Raw genomic sequence first — 19,119 nt, 5'->3', positions numbered from 1 at the left:
TGTCTTGGCAGCGTAAAACTCCACGAGCTTACCCCATGCCCTTGAGAAGTCCCCATGCTTTGGCTTGCACAAGGAGTGACACTTATGGGATTTGAGCTTAGACCAACTGCCTAGCGACCTAGGTCCCATCCCACTACGCCAAACCCCTTCCGAGCACTTATGAATGGATTTTAATTAAAAAATTTATTATTATTATTTGTAAATAACCCTTTAACCCATTATCTGTAAGACTGTAACACCTTGTTGGAATGAACCCGACCCATTTGAATCAGTCCCGATCCATTCTGAGGTCCGCATATAAAAGGAAATCTGCCGGATAGCACTTCCCTCTTTTTCTCTACGCGGTGGTTCTCGTCGAGACCCCGGGGCAGAGGACCTCCGATGCCTGCCCTCCACTCCCCGAGAGCGACCACCAGAGGAAACCTCTCGTAGACTCGCATCCTCACGATCGATGGCTACAGTCGAAGAGCCCCTCCACAATCTGATCTCCGGCGGATATTTCCAGCCATGGCGGCCTCAGGAGTTCGTCGCGGGGCTGGCGAAGAGCTTCTCCACCAACTTCCTCCGCAAAATTCACCCGAACGGCACCAAAAGCGCACCGGTAAATCCTAATTCGGCCACGCAGTTCCCCGTCTTGTTCACCGACTTGCCCGTTCTTAACCTCGCTCGCAACAACCCGTCGTCGTCGTCGGCCGCGGCGATGGGCAAGAGCGCGTCTTCTTCTTCTTCCTCGTTTGCTTCCTCTGGGTTTCCTTCTAGCATGAGGATCGACGGCCTCGATTCGAGCTTCAAGGGAGGCCCCGCGTTCGTGGGTCAGGTGTTTAGCATGCTGGATCCCTCTGGTACTGGGCTCATGGCGGTTAGTACCCACATCCAAATCCCGTTTCTCTCGAGGTTAGTGTTAATCTTTCCGCACTTTCTGATTCGTTTTGTATGGTTGTTGTGCTAAATTGCCCATGTTTGGTATTGGTGAATCACTTTTTGAGAAAAGAAAGCAGTTTTTATCTTTAATTGGAGAAGAAATTCCCATACTGGTGTTGGTGAACATCGCTTTTTTCTTATTGGGGAAACTACTAAAATCGAGTTTGTCCATTGATTTTTTACTGGAGAAGAAGTCCGCGGTTTGATTTTTGCTCGTAGTGGAGTGCCCACGTTGAGGAAAGAAAACAATTTTGTTCTTTAGTAAGGGAAGCAGTGTAAGGGTATTTCTTTTGACTGCTAATTTTGCATGGTTGTCTTTGGGAAGTTTGAGGAAAACATGATTATAGTGTTTGTTTTATGTTTTCTAAGTTTTCAGGATTTCTTTTCATGAAGATTTTATTCAGCAGATTTATAGGGTTCACTGAGATTTTTTTTTTTGCATGCATATTTTTGAACCATTTAATCAATCGCATAAATTTAGTTATGAACTGAATATCAAATAGTTGAACATTATAAATGCGATTTATGTGAAACTTCCATGTACTGAGGCATGGATGTGTGCAGTTCTCTGTTCAACATGTTGTACAGCAAAAACTTTTTGACCTTGAAACCTTCAATTGGATTATATGCTTAACGTATACATGTACAGGTGAAGGTTACATTTTAAACTAATGAAAAAGTACATGATTCTGATGGACACTTCAGATATTCCTGTGAGAGATCACGCACCTTCTACCAGTCTTCATCTACTGCAGAGGAGAAAGGGATTTGCAAGAGGGAGAGGCGGCAATGACTGGCACGATTCACTTATGATGAATCGTGCCCTATATTCAGTATTATATGTGATACAAACTGGATCGGGTCTGTTGGCTGAGATCCGATAAAATCAACCTCTAAATATAATACAAGGAAAACAATTTGGGTAATTTGGGTCTAGAACCAGACCAGTACACTTCATTCTCAATACTCTTCCTCAAGTTGTGCATGGTTTTGCACCATGGACAACTTGTTCTTCAAGAACCAAAAACGCATGCTGGTAAGGCCCTTAGTGAATAAATAGGCAACTTGATCAGCCGTAGGAATATAAGCAAGATCAATTTCTCTATCTTCTATCTTTTTTCAAATGAAGTGTTGATCAATTTCTATATGCTTTGTGCGACCATGGTGAATATGATTAAAAGCAATCTGTATGGCACTTTGATTATCACACATGAGAGTGGTGGGTAAAATGAATTCTCCAACTTTAGTCAAAAGATGTCTTAGCCATGTGGACTTTGCCGTAGCAGCTGTCATATATCGATACTCAGCTTCAGTACTAGATTGTGCAACTGCACGTTGTTTCTTGCTACTCCATGCTATCAAGTTCCCATCAAGAAAGACACAATATCCAGAAACCGACCGCCTGTCATCTGGATCTCCAGCCCAATCTGCATCTGTGTATACATCCAGTCGATGTTGTTCCTCTTTAGACTTGGATTGATGATAAACTAGACCATCTCCAAGAGTTCCTTTTAAGTATCGAAGGATTTTCTTGACAACATCCATATGCTCTGTTTATGGGTCATGCATGAATTGTGAGACTTGATTCACTGCATATACAATGTGTGGTCTAGTGAAGGTGAGATATTGAAACATACCCACAAGACTCCGATATTGCTTGGAATCTTCATATGCCTCCCCATCCTAGGAACCGAGTTTATGATTGAGGACATTAGGAGTGGATAGTGGTTTACAATCTTTCATGCTTGCCTTGTCCAATAGGTCTAATATATATTTGTGTTGGGTTAGTGAAAGGGTTTCATCCTGTCGATCCACCTCAACCCCCAAGAAATAACGCAAAACCCTGAAATCTTTCATTTTGAACTAGCGACTCAGTAAAATCTTAGTAGCTTCTATGTGTTCATCAGAGTTTCCAGTAATAATAATATCGTCCACATATATAAAAATCAAGGTGGGTACTTGACGATCTCGAAAAATAAAAAGCGAATGATCAAGATGGGATCGAACGAATCCATGTCTCTGAACTTCAACAGAGAAACTATCAAACCATGAACGAAAGGCCTGTTTTAGCCCATAGATGGCTCTTTGTAGCTTGCAAACATGTGTGTTGGGGCTATGTTCTGTATAACTAGAGGGTTGCTCCATATACACTTCTTCTTTGAGACTGTCATGCAAAAATGCATTTTTGACATCAAGGTTGCTTAGAGTCCATTCATACTGAACTGATAAGGACAGAACTAATCAAATAGTTCTCATCTTGATCACAAGACTGAAAATTTCGTCATAATCTTGCCCGTATTCTTGAGTGAACTATTTCGCTACTAGTCTCGCCTTATAGCATTCAATGGATCTATCGAGTTTATACTTGATTTTATAGACCCATTTAGATCTTACAACATTCTTGTTCGATGGTCTGGGAACAATCTCTCAAGTCCCACACTCATGTAAAGATTTTATTTCCTCATTCATGGCCTCAACCCATTTGATTGACATGAATGCTTGTGAGAAACTGGTAGGTTCATCATGCTTTTCAATCTGGGAGATGAACAATTGTAAGTCTGTAGAGAAGTTGTCATAACTTACCCATCTTTCAATGGGATGGTGAATCCTCTCAGGCCTCCTGGATTGCACAATAGGTCGCTGAACATTGTCGTTGTTTCACCGCACATAGGTAATCCCTTGAAACTTTGTGACATCTGAAACGACAAGCATAGTAATATCTTGTGTATTTGCCAACCTTTCCTTTTTTGGATATACATTTGTACTATGTTGTTCTGCAGATAGTGTGTGACACGAGGGTACGTCATGCGTCGCCATTTGATCAAGCACCTCAGCAACAAGCCATGGCTGATAACTTTCAGCATCCTTACTGTGTCCTTCTGCACTTCCTGAATCATCAGTATGAGTCTCGTCAAATATGACATTCCGTGAAACTCTGATGCGACTGGTAGTGGGGTCATGACATCGATATCCTTTATATTGATCAGCATATCCAACAAACCTGCACTTGCATGTCTTGTTCTGAAACTTATCACGTTGAGAACTGTCAATGTGAACATAACATATGCAGCCAAACACACAACTTATTATAGTTAGGATGAACCCCAAAGAGTGTAAAATAAGGGGATTGGTCTGCTAGCAATTTCATTGGCAGTCGATTTATGACATAGATAGCTGAATGAAAGGCTTCCGTCCACAAATTTAAAGGAATATGAGTGGCATGTAACATACTCAACACACTTTCTACAATGTGCCAGTGTTTTCTTTCCGCCACACCATTTTGTTGTGGTGTGTGTGGACAAGATATTCGATGACCTATTCCATTATCTTGGAGAAATTCAGTAAATTCCTTCGATAAGTACTCTCCTCCACTGTCACAATGAAAATATTGAATTTTAGTTGAAAATTGATTACCAACTAAAGCACAGAATATAAATCCAGGTGTATCTGGAGTAACTATCAATGAAGGTAACATAATAACGACTGCCCGATAAAGAAGGCTGCGGGGTAGGTCCCAAGACATCAGAATAAACAATTTTAAAAGGCACAAAAGCTCTTTGATTTATTGAATGAAATGGAAGAACATAACTTTTACATAATTGACAACTGGAACAAAGATGAAGATCAACCTCAACATTCAAACTAGACTGCGGAACAAGTCCTCCGGACACAAGCTTCTCAATAAATGAATGATTACAATGACCAAGACGACGATGCCAAATTTCTGGCTTATTACATTGAGATAGGATGAAATCTAATCTGACGAGATCAGATTTAGAATCAAAGAAAGGAAGAAGAGAATCTCTATCTGAAACTTACTTCTCAACCCGCTCTGATACCATGTGAGAGATCACGCACCTTCGACCAATCTTCATCTACTGCAGAGGAGAAAGGGATTTGCAAGAGGGAGAGGCGGCAATGACTGGCGCGATTCACTTATGATGAATTGTGCCCTATATTCAGTATTATATGTGATACAAAATGGATCGGGTTTGTTGGCCCAGATCCGATAACATCAACCTGCAAATATAATACAAGGAAAACAATTTGGGTAATTTGGGTCTAGAACCAGACCCGTACACTTCATTCTCAATAATTCCACATTAGACACTACTTTGTTAAGAACCAGGAAACTGCAATTATGGTCTAAATCAGAGTTACCGGAAGCGCCTAGGCAAAAGGGGAAGCGCGAAACGTCGCGCTTCCGAAGCGTGAGGGGAAGCGTCCCCCTTTTTTGGGAAGCGCGCTTCTCTTTTATGGGAAGCGTGTCCCCCTTTTATGGGAAACACGCTTCCCATAATGGGAAGCGCGCTTCCCCCTCGCTTCCCCCATTTTTTTCATTTTTTTCGCTTCCCCCTCGCTTCCGGTTTGCTTCCGGTTCGCTTCCTAGGTCGCTTCCGAGACGGTTCGGAATTTTCTTCTAAGTGGTCCCACGCTTCCCCGCTTCCTAAATTTTTGAAAGTGCCTCGCTTCCCGCTCCCGCTTCCCGTATCGCTTCCCGCTCCCGCTTCCTCGACTGGTAACTCTGGTCTAAATCAAAGATCTGCGTCTTTTGTGATAACAAACATGAGTCATACACAACTCCTGTGACCAGCCACATTAAGCATGATGGGACTTGCAGAAACGACTCCATGGGTTTAGACTTTAGAGGGATAGCATGGGCTTGCTGTAATTAGGATATTATATGTCTTTCCACTAGGTAATACAATCTGATGCAATTCAGGTTGGTAATAACAACCTTTATATATAACTGAGCTTCACTTATGTGCTGAGCCTGAAGAGTGTTTCTCATGGCTAGTTCTAGGGCTAAGTTGTGGTGAACCATCCTTAAAGAGATTCCTAACCTATAAGCTTATGATACTATACAAACAACTATATTCATCTCATTAATGACAGTGGGTGAAAAACCTTTTAGCGTAAAATAATTAGAGACAAACTTTTGATTCTTTTGAAATTAAAATTTCAAATGGGTCAAAAAGATGTATAATTATAATGGTGACAATGCCTTGATATCTTGTATATCTTATTTTTTATTATTATTTACAATTTTAACTTGGGTGCTGTTCAAATAATAAATATTCTTGATGCCTCTCCCTTAGTGGCATTGCCGTCATGTATACTAATCGGCTGAGGAATCTAAATTAGGGCGGGCATAGACACACAGTGAACCGGCTTCTTGCTCCCTTAGCCGAATACATGCCCTTTTATAGTGTAGTTCTTGTATACTAATCCAAAGGTTTGTTAGGACATACATCTCAAAAATTGCTGTCTCTCTACCTAATCAATAAACGAAGAAATATTACACGAGAAGGTGCAGAAATGATTCTCTATAGCAAATAAATGATAATAAAGAAAGCCAGAAAAAAGCACTTCTAAATTGCCAAAAGGCAATTTACTCTTACCATTGTAGGGGAAAGATGGGGTAGTGGTTCTAGGTTTTAGTAGGATCAAATCATGGTATTTGATTTTAGTGTGGCATCCACTTCCGATGCAATAGTACTACTTTGGGATGCAAATGAATCAGTAATATGTCTGCACTGCGCACAACTTGGCCCTTAAATACTTCTATTAGCAATCCCCATCCATACTGTGACCTGGTCCACAACCCTAAGTTCAATCCACTAGCAAAGTAAGACTTTCTTTGGATCAAATTTGGATATGTTAAGGAGGATTATGACTTGAAGTCCAACAATCCAGATCTGGCTGGGCCCATCTTTGAGGGCTTAGACCTGGGTCATTCACCAAGGGTCTTATATCATTTGTTGCCATTATCCTAGAAAAAATGGAGCAAGTAGCATCTTTTAATTGGTCTTGGAAACATGAACCCATATTATCTGAGGGAGGTTGTACTACAAAATTTCTGTCCAAATTAAGCATATTTTAGGCTCTTTCTGTGGGTGGGAGGACTGCTGAAATTTCTGCATAAGAATAAAGAGGCTAAGGGAGTGCTCAAAGCCTGTCCAAGTAAGGGAGGGTGTGTGTGTGTGTGAAGAGTCTAACATGCAATCAAGTTTCCTACTAACTTGATACTTCAAACATTCATAAGCATATGCTAGCACAAAGTAGCATTCAAGTATTAACACCACACACGTGAGCAAAGTGCTTCAAATGCACTGTTTTATTAATGACATAAGGGAGTAAAAACCCTTTTCATAAGATACATTTTACAATGGGCTGAAAGCCCTTATTTATAGAGGTAAGCTAAAGATCCAAAGAGTGATAGTCGTTGGGCTGTACCCAATGGCTCTAATTAGAGCCGTTGGGTACAGTCCCAACGTCTTACCTAGTTTAAATAGCAGACTGTGCAGCTGCACAGTCTGCTAATGACAGACTGTGCATACCTGACAGAAAACATAAAGTAAAAGAAACAGGAAAAAAAATAAAAAGATTATAAATATATACGTATATACTATTTTCTAACACTCTCCCTCAAACTTATGGTGAAATCACCGAAAGTTTGTCAAGTAAAAAGCTGAATCTTGGTGAGCACAGTGCCTTGGTGAAGAAATCCGCAAGTTAATATTCTGATGTTACACAAGGAAGATCAATAGTCTTCTTTAAATATTCTTTACGAATAAAATGACAATCCATCTCTATGTGTTTAGTTCTTTCATGAAATATATGATTTTGAGCAATGTATACGGAGCTCTTGTTATCACATCTTAATATTGTAGGATTCTGAAGTTGAATTCTCATATTTGAAATTAGTTGTTTGAGCTACATGATTTCCATGGTAGTAGTTGACATTGCTCTATATTCCGCTTCTGTAGATGATAGTGACACCTTTTGTTATTTCTTGCATCTTCATGAAATCAGTGATTCACCTAGAAACACACAAAAACCAGTTGTTGAACTCCTATTATTTGGATCTCCTTCCCATTCAACATCAGAATATGCAATAAGATCTAAGGAGGAAGAAGAAGATAGAAAAACTTTCTTATTTATTGTACTTCTAACATATTTAATGATTCTCATGATTGCACTCATAAGAGCTGATGTTGGAGCATGTTGAAATTGGCTGGCTATATGTACAGCATGAGCTATGTCAGGTCTTGTAATACTTAGATACATAAGGGATCCCACGAGCTGTCTGAAGGGAGTTGGGTTGTCCAAGGGAACTCCATCATCAGCTCGTATCTTGATTCCAACAATCTCTGGGGTGTCAACAACTTTATCATCTGATAGTCCTGACTTGTCAATAATATCTAAAGCAAACTTTGTTTGTGACAATATGTATCCTCTCTTAGAGTAGGATACTTCTATACCAAGAAAGTATGTTAGAAACCTAAGATCTGTCATTTCAAAGGAATTTTTCAAAAACTGTTTTACTTTCTTGATTCCTTCTTTGTCACTACCTATAATCAACATATCATCAACATCCAGAAGTAAAATTATAATACTTGCAGAAGAATTCTTGATAAATAAAGCTGTATCAGTATAGCATGGTTTAAAACCATATCTTGTAATAACATTGTTAAAAGTATCAAACCAAGCTTTAGGTGCTTGTTTGAGGCCATACAATGCCTTTTTTAATTTAAGCACTTTACCTGAAGGAATTATCAATCCCAGTGGAACATCCATGTATACTTCCTCATTAAGATTCTCATTCAAAAAAGCGTTTTTAACATCCATTTGAAATATATTCTAATTTTTAATAACTGAAATAACTACAAGCATTCGAACTGTGGTCATCTTGGCAACAAGAGCAAAAGTTTTTTCGTAATCAACTCCGTATTCTTGAGAATATCCTTTGGCAACTAGCCTGACTTTATGTCTTTCCAAGGATCCATCACTTTTGTTTTTTACCTTAAAAACTTATCTGCAACCTATGGTCTTCTTTCTGATGGGTAAATTTAGAAATTTTCAAGGATTAGCTTCTTTGAGAGCATCTAATTTTATATGCATAGCTTTTATCCACTCGGGTAAATTTTTGGCTTCATTGTAACATGAGGGTTCAAAGTAAGAATGAATAGCTATAAGACAAGCTCTTTGTTTAGGGGAGAATGAGTCATAAGACACAAATTTATTTGGGATCCTTGACGTTCGTTCAGATCTACGAATAGTCATTTGTTCTGACGGTTTTTCTAATACTTCATGATTACTTTGATTTCCATGTTCATTGGTTGCATTTTGATTCCTTCTAGTGTATACTATTGGTTCAACTGATGTTATATTCTCAATGGGAGGTTCCATACACATATTTTCATCATTAGACAGTAGTTTAAACAAGAATGAGTAATCAGAATTTACGTCTTGCGACATGTTTCCTTCAAATCCACTTTTATTTTCAACAAAATTAACATTTCTTGAGACGAAAAAGTTTATCATTTTTTATATCATAACATTTAAATCCTTTTTGTGTTTTAGAATAACCAATGAACGCACAAGGAATAGCCTTAGAGGACAATTTATCTCCTTTATCATTTAAAATATAACATTTGCTACCAAAGATTCTCAGTCTTTGATAGTCAGGTTCATATTTAAATAATTTTTCAAAGAGAATTTCATTGGACAATGTTTTTGAAGGCATCCTATTTATAAGATATATTGAAGTTAACACAGCTTCGGCCCAAAGATTTTTTGGAACATTTTTAGCAATAAGGAGCATCATTGTAGTTTCCATAATGTGTTTGTGTTTTTTTTTTGAAATTTCGTTTTGTTGTGGAGTTCTAGGACACGATCTTTGATGTAGAATTCCTTCATTTTCTAAAAATTGTTTAAATTCATTTGACAAATATTCTCCTCCAGAGTCAGTTCGGAGAATTTTGAGTTTTCTTTCAAATTAATTTTTGATCATGTTATGGAATGTTTTGAAGATTGCGAATACATCGGATTTAAATTTAAGAAAGTAAATCCAACAATGTCTAGTGAAATCATCAATAAACATAACATAGTATGAGAATCCTCCTTTAGATGGTACGGGTACATGACCCCACACATCTGAATGAACTAATTCAAAAGGCATTGAAGAATATAAGTTTTTTTGACCATAAGGCAAGGCTCTCATTTTACCAAGTAAACATTTTGTATATTCAAAATTTTCTTTACAAATATTCTTGGTAACATGTACAAAATTTAATTTCTTTATATTTGGATGCCCAAGTCTATGATGCCAAGTCCGTATATCTTTTGTTTGGGTAATGTTACAAAATGATTTCTTTGGAATACAAAGAAAATCCATATAAAAGTGATCTCCTTGCCTAGAACCTTCCCCAATCAATTTTCCGGACCGGTGATCCTGCACCAAACATTTATTTGATGAAAAAATGACATCACATCCATAATTCGAGATTTGTGTTAAAATGTAAAACTGTACATATATGTATATATAATAATATTATATTATTATTATATATATATATAAATACATTTTTCATTTCTTTCTTTTCTGTAATTTTTTTTCTTTATTTTTATTTTTTGTCTTTATGTCATCTAGTTCAGTTTGAACTAGAATGACTGTTGCTAGTCAAGTCCTGTCCAGACTTGACTAGCAATAGAGTTGTTGGACTGACACAGTCCAACAACTCTTAATAGAGTTGTTGGACTGACACATTCCAACAGCTCTAAATAGAGCTGTTGGACTGTGCCCAACAGCTCTATTGAGTCCTCTTTCAGCTGTGTATATAAAGGGGTGCAGCCCCTCTTGTATTTTACTCCAATGCTTCTTAAGCAATTGGTTTTTCATATCAATAAAGAATACATTTTTATTTTTGTTTCCAGTTATACCCTTTTTAAGGGTTATGCTTTAGTGTCATTCTTGACACTTGCCCTTGTTAATCTAAGTTCGTGTTTGGAAGATCCCCATTTCATTTCATGGTATTAGAGCCGCGAAAGTACTAAATCTTGAGGAAAAGCTGCCTCGGTTTTCGTGCCCGTTTGCAAAAGTGTTCGCCACTTGAAGAGAAGTGTTTTATCACTTCATTGGAGAAGATTTCACATCTTGTTGTATTGTTTTTTTTTTCTTTCTTTTTTCATTTTCCTTCTTGTTTCTCTTTTATCCCTATTCTTTCTCTCCTTGTAATCGATGGATGACAATGATAAAGTCACCATCATGCCTATGAAACTAAGCGATACGAACTATGTAACATGGGCTTCAATCATGAAGCACCATATATGGGGAAAAGGCTTATGGGGGATTGTGGATGGTTCCGATTCGGAACCTAAGCTATCTCTTACTAAAAAGGAGGGAGATAAAGAGGTCCCTCTATCGGAAGAAGAGAAAATCAAGGCTATTGCCTCATACGAGAAGAAATGGAAAGAATGGAGAATATCTCATGTGAAGATAATGTCATGGCTTATCAATAGCGTTGACATTAAAAAATGCTCAAGTCTTACCAAATTTGATCATGCCGATAAGGCATGGGAATACCTTAAGAATATGTATTCCCTTAAAGATATTGCACACGTGTGCAACCTCCAAGAAAAAGTTCGAATGATGACACAAGGAGACAAAACTATTCGTGAATATTACAATGGGTTGTCCGAACTTTGGGAGGAACTTTCCCTTTTAGAACCAAAGTGGCATTGTGCCGAAGACATCGAGCTTCGTCAGAAACAACTCGATGCTGAACATTTTTACCAGTTTATCACTGGATTAAGGCCGGAATTTGAAACCACTAAATCGGCCCTACTTCACCGGGGAAAAATTCCTTCTATTGTTGAAACTATTGAAGAGTTAACAATGGAAGAAAATCGTCTCCGAAAAGGTTCTTTAAAAATTGAAGATGATTCCGTTTTAGCTGTGTCTAGACCAGGGAATCATGTTCGATCATATAGGCCTCCTCACTTTAACCGACAAAATGGTGACTATGATAAGAAGAAAGTTATTTGTCATCATTGTCATGAACCGGGACACTACAGGCCACAATGTCCCAAACTTAAGGAGCTGAGAGAAAAAAGAGCTGCAATTGCTGGATCGGAGCCTAAAGATCAGGATGCACCAGTTTCCCTGGCCCAACTAATGGAGATTCTTCAGCCTCTCATCAAAGGTGCCTCTTCCTCATCTGAAGCTTCAACCGGCGCAGCAGCCTCATCTTTTTCTGTTCTAGGTAAAATTTCTTGGCTTCTTGACTCTGGTGCATCTTTTCATATGACCCCAAATAATCAAAGTCTATCCAAATGTGTTAAAAATAAAACAAGTGTGTCAAAGGTCTTTACTGCTGATGAGACTTCTCTTGAAATAGAAGGAATAGGAAATTTTGAAAAAATTTATAAAACAATTTTTTTTTATTCCAGAAATTAGACATGTTCCCAAATTAAATTTAAATCTTTTATCTGTATCTCAAATTTCTGATTATGGGTGTAATATTTCTTTTTCTTCTCATGGTTGTTGGGTACAGGATCGCCAGTCAGGCAAGCTGATTTGGGAAGGCCATAGAGAAGGAGGACTCTATTACATGGATTTTTTGGAAATGCCGAAGAAAGCTTTTTGTTATAATATTCAAAAAATAGAGTTGGAACTGTGGCATAAGAGACTTGGTCACCCACATATAGCCAAAATCCAACATTTTCCAAATCTAGGGAAATTTTGTAACTCTGAATCATTTGATTGTAAAGATTGTATTCTCGGCAAAATGAAAAGATTACCGTTTCAGAACAGAACCTTTTTCTCTTCAAGACCACTTGAATTAATACACTCGGATGTTTGGGGTCCTGCACCAGTAATTTCTAAAGGAGGATTTGTTTACTATGTTATTTTTGACGATGATTTCTCCCGACATACGTGGATGTACTTTCTCAAACATAAGTCTGAAGTATTTTCATACTTTCAAACTTTTCATAATATGGTTAAAAACAAGTTTCAAAATGATATTACTATTTTTCGCACAGATTCAGGGGGAGAGTTTTTATCCACAGATTTTCAAAATTATCTTAAATTGTATGGCATCACACATCAAAGATCTTGTCCTTATACACCTCAACAAAATGGACTGGCAGAACGAAAACATCGCCATATTATAGAAACCACTAGGACTTTATTAATAGCAAATCAAGTCCCGAAAGACTTTTGGGCAGAAGCTGCCTTAACTGTCACCTATCTCATTAATAGGATGCCATCTTCTTCGTTACAAAATATCACTCCCATTGAAAAACTTATGAACATTTCTCCAGACTACTCTAGACTAAGAATATTTGGGTGCAAATGTTTCATATTTACTGACAAAAATGATAAACTTTCCCCTCGTGCAATTCCCTGTGCCTTTTTAGGATATGCTGAAAACCAGAAAGGTTATAGATGTTTTGACTTCAAAAATAATAAACTATATGTGTCTAGAAATGTTTCCTTTCTTGAAAAGGAGAGCTTCTTTGATTTTAGAAAATTAAAAGACGTCACTGAGTACTCCTTTTTGCTAGATCTAACATTTGATGAATATGACCTTGACTGTAACTTTGATGATGATCAAAGAATTATTAATCTTAATGTTGAAAATGAAGAAATTCATAGAGATACTAGTATTCAATATTCCAGGCGACAAGAGTCTAATCCTCCATGTGCACTTGAGAAATATTCTAACATTCCAACTAGACAATCATCCTGAATCTCGAGGCCTCCAGGAAAGTTTGTATCATACGAGTCTTTCTCACCCACATATAGGGCAATTATTGCATTAATTCACTCATATGAAGAACCATCCACATATTTTCAAGCAAAAAATGATATCAAATAGATAGAAGCCATGAAAGCTGAATTAGATGCACTTGAAAAGGCTTCTACATGGAATATTCAAGATCTTCCTCCAGGGAAGAAAACTATAGGATGTCGATGGGTTTATAAAATTAAAACCAAGAGTGATGGTACTCTTGAAAGATATAAAGCCCGTTTAGTAGCCAAAGGTTATGCCCAAGAATATGGGATTGATTATGAAGAAACCTTTGCTCCGGTGGCTCGTATGACTACTGTCCGAACCTTAATTGCCTTAGCTTCTATCAAAAAATGGTCTATTTTTCAAATGTAAGTCAAAAATGCTTTTTTAAATGGAAAGCTAGTTGAAGAAGCATATATGGAACCCCCTCCTGGTCTAAGTATTCCTAAGGGTAAAGTCCTTTGCTTAGAAAAAGCTCTTTATGGACTTAAACAAGCACCAAAAGCTTGGTATGATAGGTTTAGTCGTGTTATGATTGATATTGGTTTTCAATTCTGTTTAACTGACACTGCTTTGTTTATTAAGAATTCTGATGCTCAATTCTGTTTAACTGACACTGCTTTGTTTATTAAGAATTCTGATGCAGGGATCATTGTGCTTCTTCTCTATGTGGATGATATGATCATCACCGGAAGCGATAAACAGGGAGTTGAAACAATCAAAACACTTCTTAAATCTCATTTTGAAATGACTGATTTGGGCTTGTTGAGATATTTTTTAGGCATTGAAGTTGCTTATTCTCCTAAAGGATATTTATTATCTCAGACTAAATTTGCTTTTGATATTGTTTTCAGGTCTGGTATTACTGATGATAAGAAAGTTGACGCTCCAGAAGTTGTTAATGTTAAAATGAAGATTGATGATGGAGAACTTCTTGCAGACCCTACTGCTTACAGACAGCTTGTCGGGGCACTTTCCTATCTATCCATTACCAGACCAGATATAGCACATGCTGTTCATACAGCAAGTCAATTTCAACATGCTCCTACTTTTGTTCATATGAGAGCAGTCATGCGTATTATCAGATACATCAAGTCCTCTCTTTCACGAGGACTTTTCTTATCTTCCTCCTCTTCTCTTGATTTAATTGCATATACTGATGCTGATTGGGGAGGTGATCCCAATAACAGACACTCAACCACTGGCTTTTGTGTCTTTTTAGGGGAATCATTAATCTCGTGGAGGTGTAAAAAGCAGCAGAAGGTATCTCTCTCATCCACCGAAGCTAAATACAGAGCCATGGCAACCACGACCATGGAAGTAGTTTGGCTCCGACGACTGCTTGCTGACATGGGAGCTGAAGCAACAAAGGCTTCACAAATGTGTTGTGACAACAAAAGTGCGATCTACATTGCCAGTAACAGAACATTCCACGAACGCACCAAACACATCGAAATGGATTGTCACTACGTCAGAGAGGAATATCTACACGGGATAATTGATCTGCCATATGTCACTTCAGAATATCAGTTAGCAGACTTCTTTACAAAGCCTCTCGCTGCTCCCCGATTTCACTTTCTCTTAGACAAACTTTCGCTCATTGTACTGTAAGTTTGAGGGGGAGTGTTAAAATGTAAAACTGTACATATATGTATATATAATAATATTATATTATTATTATATATATATATAAATACATTTTTCATTTCTTTTCTGTAATTTTTTTCCTTTATTTTTATTTTTTGTCTTTATGTCATCTAGTTCAGTTTGAACTAGAATGACTATTGCTAGTCAAGTCCTGTCCAGACTTGACTAGCAATAGAGTTGTTGGACTGACACAGTCCAACAGCTCTTAATAGAGCTGTTGGACTGACACATTCCAACAGCTCTAAATAGAGCTGTTGGACTGTGCCCAACAACTCTATTGAGTCCTCTTTCAGCTGTGTATATAAAGGGGTGCAACCCCTCTTGTATTTTACTCCAATGCTTCTTAAGCAATTGGTTTTTCATATCAATAAAGAATACATTTTTATTTTTGTTTCCAGTTATACCTTTTTTAAGGGTTATGCTTTAGTGTCATTCTTGACACTTGCCCTTGTTAATCTAAGTTCGTGTTTTGAAGATCCCAATTTCATTTCAACTGAAAGTAGGTTAAGATGAAGTTTAGGTATAACTCTTATTTTTTGAATATAAAATTTGCTATGTTTTGACAAATCATTTTTAAAAGTTCAAATACCTTCTATTTCTAAGATAGTACTGTCAACAGTGGAAACAAATGATGTTTTTGAATTAGATTGACATTTTGATAATATAGACTTATGTGGAGTCATATGAAAAGAAGCTCCTGAATCAATGAGCTAAGAGCACATACCAGGAGAGGAAGATAATGCAATGGCCGCTCCTGAGGTAGATCCTTTAAGCAATGGTTGCAATGCCTCTGTCAGTTGAGATAAGGATTTGGTGAGGTCCTTGATTTTCAAAGTCTTTTCATCTTTTTTTGATGGTGCCGCGGCAACACGTTTTTCTTGAGGCCTATATTTGTATTTAGGACATTGAGGCCTAATGTGATCGGGCTTATTACAGTTATGACAAATGATTTTTTATTCTCTTCTATTTCTTTTAAAGTGAGGCGGTTTATATGGCTTAATGTAATGTCCTGGTTTTGATGCGGTAAGAACGCAATCTTCTTCTTGACCATTGCTAGAGGTAGCAAGAACACTAATATTTTTACTCATGTTTAGCCTAGTTTCTTCTCTACTAAGTTTAGTGAGAATCTCATGAATAGGAGGAGGTGATGAAGATGATAGCAAGGAGTCCCTTGTTTGTTCAAATTCGGGTCTCAAACCATAGAGGAAAACGAAGAGTCTATCTTCTTCAACTTGAATTCTTCGCATTTCTATGCACTTTCCTTTCCATTTGGGTTCAAATTGGGCAAGTTGGGTCCAAATGGAAGATAATTCCATAAAGTAATCTTTTACATTTTTATCTCCTTATTTGATATTTCTAACATTTTCTTGGAGATAGTATTTGTGAGCCATATCTTTTTCGGTAAACATACCTTTAAGATATTCCCACACTTCATTTGCCTTTTTGTAGCATAATAGGTTTGAGGCAATTTTTGTCTCAACTCCACTTAGCATCCATGAAAGAATTTTTGCGTTTCTCGTTTCTCATTCATCCAATTTCTTATAGTATTCTTCCATGGCTTTGGTTCTTTCTTCGAGATTAGTCTCAACCCCATTTTCACCTAATGAAATTTTGGGAATGGGTTCAAGAATAGTACCTCTTACCAATCTCCACAAACCTTGTTCTTTGATGAACGTCTCCAAGTATCCCGCTCAAATGTTATAGTTGCTTCCTTCAAGTTTGAACGGCGGAATAAAGTTGAAATTGCTTGTATTGTGTGGAAAAGATTCACCCATAGTGAATTAGTTGAGAAGAAGGAATCACCACTATGAAGTAGAGTAAGCACGCTTTACGAGGTAACTCACCAATGTATCGTTGATCATACACCAAGCTTTGATACCATGTGAAGAGTCTAACATGCAATCAAGTTTCCAACTAACTTGATACTTCAAACATTCATATGCATATACTAGCACAAAGTAGCATTCAAGTACACACACACGTGAGCAAAGTGCTTCAAATGCACTGTTTTATTAATGACATAAGGGAGCAAAAACCCTTTTCATAAGATACATTTTACAATGGGCTGAAAGCCCTTATTTATAGAGGTAAGCTAAAGATCCAAAGAGAGATAGTCGTTGGGCTGTACCCAACGGCTCTAATTAGAGTCGTTGGGTATAGTCCCAACGTCTCTAATTTAAATAGCAGACTGTGCAGTCAGTCAGTACCTGACAGAAAACATAAAGTAAAAGAAACAAAAAATAAAGTAAAAAAATAAAAAGATTACAAATATATACATATGTACTATTTTCTATAGGGGGTGGGGGGGGGGGCACAACATTTTAGTTGGGGTGGTCACTGCTTACCTTGGCCTGAACTCCCCTGTTGGGGATTTTAGGGGCTAGGGTGAGGATGTGCCCACCCTAGCCCCAACTTGGCTCCGCCCTGTCAGAAAAGCACAACTATAGGTAAAATTTTTTTATAAGATAATGCAACAAAAATATGCGCAAACAATATCTATGGTTACTGAAAGGGGAAGGCAGTAACTGCTGCTACTGCTATCCATTAAAGACGCTTTCAGTAGATATTGGTCTATGGAGATATACCGGAGGTTTTGAAGAGGGAAAGGAAGAAATTCATGGTGAAGGGAAGGATGCATGGGATACAACAGATTTTGTGGAGGCAACAAAACTATAAATTATAAATTGTGCCATCTTAGCAGTCCTGATGGCCAGCAACAAAGGGATGCTAATGTTGGGCTGGGATTCTTTTTAATTCCTTCAGTAAAGGATTGCATTTCTTATTATTTTTCATGCCATTGTTGTTCCGTTTGATGAAAAATACGGAGGGCATTTGTGAAGGAATAATATGGAATCTTTCCCATATCTAGAGTCCTATGTCTGTTACCTAGTAAAATTTAATTATCTTTATCAAGCCAGAAGCTTCAATACATGCCCTACTTTTTATGATTATCTACCATCACCCATCTCTCTACGAATTTTGTTTCTTATTAAATAACCTTTTGGATTTTTTGGGGGGTCTTACTCTTATCTTCAATTATGAACATTTTGAGTATGGACTGCTTTAAAATCAAGAAGTTGAGATTAGTGATTGAAAGGAGAGAAAAAAAAAATTTTGTTGTCATGTAAGACATATTTAAGGAATGATAAACTGAAAGTCATTTGTGGGTTTTATTCATACAAGAAAAAAGTTAGTCCCTCTCAATGATATTGATAAACGATGTGTCTTGGTATGTGAGTAGCAGTTTTCCTATGCTCAAGCTGTTCTATGGTTTACTTCACTCACGAAGGAAACACTTGAAATTAAAATATCACAGTTTGTTACATGGCACCAATCAACTGGGAAGAACATAGTTGTTCTTTGTGTCTGTTGACTCAATCTTCCTTTCCATGCAGAGCACCTGATTGGTTTAAAATGATACTTCCAACTGTTTTCAAGAACGAGAGAAATGGACCTGTGTTCCGTTTTTTCATGGATTTAGGTGATGCAGGTATCATACTGATATCAGATGTCTGTATGTTTATCTAATGTTCCTCTATGGAACATTTTGTTCTACCTGAATATTATTTGTGTGACACTTTTGCATTTTCCAGTGACATATGTGAAAAGGCTGAATATTCCAACGGGTATGGTGGGGGCTTGCCGCCTTGATGTAGCATATGAGCATTTCAGAGTATGTCCTTAACATATGTAAATGCTACTTTTCTTTTTTCCTGTTGTCATCTTTATCTGTAATATTATGGAAAGCATAGGCTGCGTACCATGTAGATGGAATTGGTATATGCTTTGCACTTATGCTTCTTGCTTTTGCATAGAGGAAGCTAGATGTCTCAGTAAAACATGATTATGAGCAATCACATATGCATTTTGAGTGATTCTTTAGGTAGTAAGTCTTGTCATATTGCAACGTGGATTAATAATGCTGCATCTGAGGCACCCATTCAAACTAAGGTCACATCGCATAATT

At 37.4% G+C, this 19,119-nt stretch overlaps 1 protein-coding gene across 1 annotated transcript in view; it reads left to right on the top strand.

Annotated features, from left to right (window-relative positions):
- The first annotated feature begins 332 nt into the window (after positions 1-332).
- Positions 333-19,119, top strand: part of LOC149843735 (uncharacterized) — a 43,309-nt gene continuing 24,522 nt past the window's right edge. Inside the window, exons 1-3 of the mRNA XM_090000040.1 lie at positions 333-894; positions 18,548-18,642; positions 18,746-18,825. Of these exons, the coding sequence (XP_089856166.1) occupies positions 452-894; positions 18,548-18,642; positions 18,746-18,825 (618 nt within the window). The 5' untranslated portion in view covers positions 333-451. The remainder of the gene's footprint in view (positions 895-18,547; positions 18,643-18,745; positions 18,826-19,119) is intronic.

Source organism: Nuphar pumila, chromosome 3 (genome assembly GCF_984573655.1).
Source record: "Nuphar pumila chromosome 3, dmNupPumi1.hap1.1, whole genome shotgun sequence".
NCBI classification, from domain to species: domain Eukaryota; kingdom Viridiplantae; phylum Streptophyta; class Magnoliopsida; order Nymphaeales; family Nymphaeaceae; genus Nuphar; species Nuphar pumila.
Note: the sequence above shows the minus strand (reverse complement) of the source record. Positions and strands in the feature narration are given on the sequence as shown.